At 39.2% G+C, this 6,000-nt stretch overlaps 1 protein-coding gene across 14 annotated transcripts in view; it reads left to right on the top strand.

Moving 5' to 3' along the window:
- The first annotated feature begins 318 nt into the window (after positions 1-318).
- LOC129353750 (inositol 1,4,5-trisphosphate receptor type 1-like) overlaps positions 319-6,000 on the top strand; it is a 108,304-nt gene continuing 102,622 nt past the window's right edge. For all 14 annotated transcript variants that reach the window (XM_055023242.1, XM_055023226.1, XM_055023236.1 and 11 more), the window contains exons 1-2: positions 319-499; positions 1,894-2,006. In XM_055023242.1, the coding sequence (XP_054879217.1) occupies positions 1,915-2,006 (92 nt within the window). In that variant the 5' untranslated portion in view covers positions 319-499; positions 1,894-1,914. The remainder of the gene's footprint in view (positions 500-1,893; positions 2,007-6,000) is intronic.

The following is a 6,000-nucleotide window of genomic DNA, read 5'->3' as shown; positions in this document are numbered from 1 at the left end:
AAAAATGTCCAATTTCAGTACATTTGATTAATAGTAATATAGAAATATGATAAGAAACAACAACAAAAAAAACTTTTTCTTTAATTTTTTCGATTTTGTTTTGATCCAAATGGGTTTAAGACATTGTCAATAATTTTTCTAAGTTGAAAAGCAGCCACAGAGGTTCGGTTCAGACATTTCATCCTGCGATGCCAACACGTCGCTTCGTCTCAAAGTGACGCCTCAGGTTAAGGACTACAGTACCCAGCAAGCTCTGCCGAATATAAATAGTAACTGAATGGGCGTTCCCGTGGTGACATGTGGAGGAGGTAAGAAGAGGATTGTTGCCGAGGATGCGTTGAGCTGTTGGAGATAAACGCCGCTCACGCGACTCTTACCCACCTGGAGTTTCGCTGCCATGGACTTAACCGAGGACGGTGCTGTGGAAATTATCCCGTGCTGACCCACTTCTCGCGTTTTTCTCTCGTTGTCCTCCGACGCCGTCTCTCATTCCTGCCAGGTATGAACTCCTTGTGTGTGTGTGTGTGTGTGTAGTTTTCCAGCCTCGCGCATTGTTCATCCCCCCACAGAGATGACAGCGTCCCTATCGAGGAAGTAGCCCACGCGCTCAATTGTTTCTGTTGCTGACTGCTGCTCGTGCGCTAAAGCGGTATAAAAAAATAAATAAAAATTAGCCGAGGGGAAAAATGTTCTCCGGCTGCCTGTGTTTACCTGTCCGCGGTTTTTAACGCCGTTAAAATGCGCGCGTGTTCACGCAGTTCTGTACGTAACAGAACGCAAAGTTTACACGCGAGTGGGAAGTTCGGCGGGCCGTCGGGATATGGGTCAATGTCACCTTTACGGTAAGACGTGCAGTTTCAGTCAGCCGTTTACGCGCTTTCAGTAAATGATGCTGGTCTGATGCGACTTCGAGTTCTGCTTGTCGACACGAAGCCATTGGTGGTTTTCACCTGAAGTCAAGTTGTTGTGGTTGAAGTGAGGCAGGATATTTTACCTGCATCACCGCTGCTGGATTCACGCTCCAGGCTTTCTGAGTGGCGACCCACATTTAGGGTGAACTGGTTTCACGCGGATGACAATAACACGGTGCACACAGAAAGTAGTTTTCTGTTTCCCAGCTGTACTTACTTTAGAATAGAATAGAATAGAATTCAACTTTATTGTCATTGCACTGTCACGCTATTTATTATTTTTTTATTTTGCAGGGTGTCAAACCTGACTGAGCAGTTTGCTCTGTTTTAGCCTGAGAGTTTTAATGAAGCCTCCACCAGTTTCTTCCTCTTTGGTTATTATCGCTGTGTGAATGACGTCCTGTGCTTGTTTTAATACTTTGCAGCTTGTTTAGTTGCAAAGTAGATCTACCCTCTGGAGTTTCTGGCAGGTGTTTGTAGAATATATTTACTTTGTCCCCTTTTTATTGCCTTGACCACTGTTTTGGATATAGTAGATGCTGTGGAGAAACCAAAACAAACCTACAAACAAACAAAAACATTTTCAGTAAAATGATTTTGACTCGTGTAGAATGAAAACAGTCTGAATTGTGTATTTATCTAAATTTTAGAAATGGTTTTTAGCCTCTGATACCGAATTTGAGTTTTCCTGGGGGGCTCAAATTTTATTTGCATAAATTTTGATTTTATGGAAATTGTCAATGTCTCCATAAATTCAGCTGTTTGTTGGGTTTTTGAAGAAAAAAGTGTGAAACTACTCAGTTTAATGCCTTAAATGAACAAGACACTCTTGACTGAGTCATTCAGTCAAGAGTGGACCATTGATTTGGTACATCAATATGTAATTATCATTACTTATTATTTTATGCTTGAAAGAAATAAGTGGTTTGTAAGTAATTGCACATTTAACATTTCTGATTTATTATTATTATTATTTTTGTAGGTGAATTAACCCAGAGAGACCATGTCGGACAAAATGTCCAGTTTCCTCCATATAGGGGACATTTGTTCCCTGTATGCAGAGGGCTCCACCAGTGGATTTATCAGCACTCTGGGGTAAGAGCTTTCATTCACACATCACTACAGCCACTTTCCACTTCCCTCATTTCGCAAAGTACCTGCAAGGATTCCTCAGAGATAAAACCTCAGGCAGTGTTGTGCAGAAGAGCGAGCACTGTTAAAGTAAAGCAACCACAGTGACATATGATGCGAGTAATAACACGAATACATTTCCATCTTTTTTTCTGCACTTGAATTACGTTTTGGTTAGAGACAGCTTCTCCTAACCAGAGAATTCACTCTAACCATTAAGTTTGTGTGCTTGAGATTCCGGTTATTTAAAATTATGTTGCGATTCTTCTTTGTAAAGCTTCTTTTTCTTATTTTTGAGATGCTAGATTGGCTTGTTGCTGTGTTCCTTTTCGTCCCTCAGATCACTCTGTGTCTGAATGGGGTTTAGGTAGTTGGCATCTCCCCTCCGCCTTAATTGTAGGCACAGAGTTAAAAGTGCGTCTCATTATGTGAAAATAGAACAAACTGTGTCATGTAATTACTGGTCAGAAGTAGCAACCAGGAGGAAGAGGAGGAGAGTGTGATCGCCAATATCTCGTCTGCCTTTCTTCTTATCCAAGTATTTTTTTTTGTCTCTAAAGTATATTCTGCGTCTATATTGTCCTCCTTCACCTTCTTAAGGAAAGACAGGCAGTCTGTTTTTTAAAATTTTTTTCTTCCCGCTGTGTAGCAATTTTATTTGTGACTCAGAAGTGGCCGCGCCATGGCCCTATTGTTCGCAAGACTTCAGAAGCCACGCTCTTTCACAGTTTGGCACATCACATTAACCGCCATAGCAACAAATGCGTTCACAGCTTTGAAGACTGCTAACATGACATCTCTCATTTGTTAAATTTCCGTCCTCTGCTCTCGTGCTTGTGATCACCCACCGCTGCTGTGCCGTGTGTTTAAAGAGGAAAGCATGGAGGGTGCAGCTAAAAATAGCAGCATTGTTTCTGTATTCAATTTTGCTTGTGCTGTCAGCTCTGTGAATGTGACCCCTGACAGACACCTGGATCCACCTGGTGCTCTCCTGGCTGCTTAAGCTTCGATGCAGAAAGCAGAAGCAGCTTTCTCCTTGACACAGGATAACAGAGTCTTCAAACACCTGTTCCCTTTTGGACCGTGGCCCGTTATTGCATCATTTTGATCACACACAATGGATCCATTTGTTGATGATACCTGAAGTGGTCCTCTGCACTTTAGTCAGTTGCAAAAAGATGTAGCTGTTTGGAGTATCCTTAAAAGTTCTTTTAATTATATTTTATCTACTAACCTATATAAAACAATCATTATGTCATGCTAAAATGCAGTTTAACAGGAAGCATTTTGCCATGTACAGTTCAAACCAAATATTTACATATAACGCGTAAAGGTCTGGACTCTTGGCTATTGAGAAAAGATTGCTTCATGGACGTGTGAAGGCCGTTTAAGTTTTACATTTCTCCCAGTAGCTAATGTTTGGCCATGACATATGTAATGCAGTGAGAAGAAAGTGCCAAGCCAAATGGCTGTGAAAGTGAATTTAATATTTGGATTGTTAAACTACAAAATGGCGCAGAAAATCAGTGTCATCGTTCGCAACTTCTCCTTCCGTTCACGGATTGGACCGGTCGAAATTCTACCAGAGACATTCAACTCAATGGGAAAAAAGCCCAGACAGAGCACTGAGGGGAGGTGAGAACTGCATGGGAAGGCAATGGTCAGGCTCAGAAGGTTAGCATTGTAAAAAAATATCCTGACAAAATCCATCCTTCCATCCATCTATGTATTGTCTTTCAATTATCCATGATGGCATTGAGTACAACATATCCCAGAATCCAAGAAAAATACCTTGTACAGACCCTGCACTGACATGGGCTCAAAGGCCTCTTGGAGAGGAAGAAGACATGTACTCTTAGACAAAGACCAAAAGTTCTGTGTTAAAATGGGCCGACCGTAATGACCATCATTATATCAGTCGGACAAAAAGAGCGAACCTTGCAAGCAGTCATCCTGTCTGCTGCAACATACTATATTGAATGTTTTGGTTCAGGATAGACTGGTGGAGTCCAGACAACTGATGATGATGGCATCATAAGGACAGAACATTACCTTGACATATTAAAGCAAAATTTCAAGTCACTACATGAAATTTAAATTTAACGCAAACGCCAATCGTCAGTAAACTCAACTTTTACTCTTGCTATGTTTTTATCCTACATTAACAGGCATTTGATAGTTTGTTGAAGATACTGTTTACACTCATTTAGTCTATGACTCGTGAGTACTTAGATTTGTAACATATTTCAGTGACATTCTGGTTAATTGTGGGTGTACAAAACCTTCTGGAGTTCTGTCTGCTTCACTTTCTTACTTGGAAGTGAACTGGTCAGAGGTGGATCACATGACAAAGACCAAACTTTATTCTAAAGTTTGTGATGTGCCTATTTTTTTTTAGGGAAAATCCAGATATCTAATAATCAAAAACATTCAAAGTATTTTATAAAACTATTTTGGGAGCCGACCACAGAGACTGGTTGTGAAAAGTCGGCTATACAAGATTCAGCCGCTTCCAGTAGGTGTAGCTGACAAAGTCTCAGACAATACATTGACAGAAATTAGGAGGCCAATACTTGGAATCGGATCAGAACATTCCTACTTAGAAAAACAGCACAAGGGAAGATGATTGCTAAGTAAGAACTTTGGTGTGGAAAAACGAATGGGTTTTAAGGGTGGGCATTTATTGCATCGTTTGTGGTTTATTGTGATAAATTTCTCGTCAATCGCCTCTCTTTATTCAACAGTAGCTGTGTTTCCATCACAAATGCAATTTGTTGATATTCTGCTAATGTCGAAAAAGCACAATTTCGCAATTGCCGTATTTCCACAAAATGAGCACAATTAAAATCACACTTGAAAAAGTTTGTTACCGTGATAAGTCATTAAAAAAAGACATGCTGCGCCATCATCCTTCAACCACTTCTTGTCGCCTTCTTCATGGTTTGCACCAGTGGCAACAATTTTGATGTCTGGAGCCAACTGAACCTTGGAGACTGTTCAGAGTTACGGAGCAGCGACAGGAGACTGCAGCTAAGCCTGAAAATTATTCATTTATTCAGATTTAGATTTGAAATAATTTTCATTCAACAGAAACGCTAATTTCTGATAGAAAGTGAGACGCATGTCCTAAGAATAAAAGGTAGTGTCAACTTTGCTTTTAATGTATGTTTTATTAGAAAATTTAATTTCACAAATTCTTCACAGAAATAGATTTTTTATTTGTATTTTTTTTGTTTGGTATTTCAGGAATCTAATCCTTCTTATATTTGCTGACAATTTTTTGGGGGATGATTTCACTGGTATTTTGTTCTAAAATACCTGTAAAATCATTAGCATCCAAAATGCCTCTAGTGCTTCCAGCCAGAAGAAACCTGTCGGGTAAAATTAAAATATCACATGAAACTTGAACATGCCTGAAATGTGGATAATTTTAGGCCTCAACTAAAGAAGTAATTTGAACACATAACCAAATTAGGTATTATATACATGTATAGTTGATGGATTTGAAACACTTGCCTGCATTCTGCTTGCTGATAAGTATTTTTTTATTTTTAAAATGATTAAATCTGGCTTTCTGTGCCAGAAATTAGTTTCTGAGTTTGTCCTTTTGTAAATATGAGTCGGCAGTAAAGGATTTGAAAAGGTAAATGTAATTGGATCATAACATTGAATGTTTAATACAGCTCAGCAGCAGCAGTTGTCTTGTGTTTTTTCATTCCTCAGTCCTTTCTTGGTTTCTTTTGGGAAAGGAATTAAACTGAAAACAACCCTTTGATGAAGCTGTTCTTGTTTCAGGATATATTACAAGATTAACTGTCTAAATTAAAACCTGAACCTGACGAAAGATAATCGTTCATCATAATTCTTACAGTAAATAGAATCCATTTCACTTGCGTAGAAAACCAAGCAGCTGTGAATGAGAATTAATTCACATGAATTTGAATGGGGACATATATAT

The sequence above is a fragment of the Poeciliopsis prolifica genome, unplaced genomic scaffold, assembly GCF_027474105.1.
Source record: "Poeciliopsis prolifica strain line A6 unplaced genomic scaffold, Auburn_PproV2 SCAFFOLD003, whole genome shotgun sequence".
NCBI lineage: Eukaryota > Metazoa > Chordata > Actinopteri > Cyprinodontiformes > Poeciliidae > Poeciliopsis > Poeciliopsis prolifica.
This window is presented reverse-complemented; position numbering and strand designations above follow the sequence as displayed.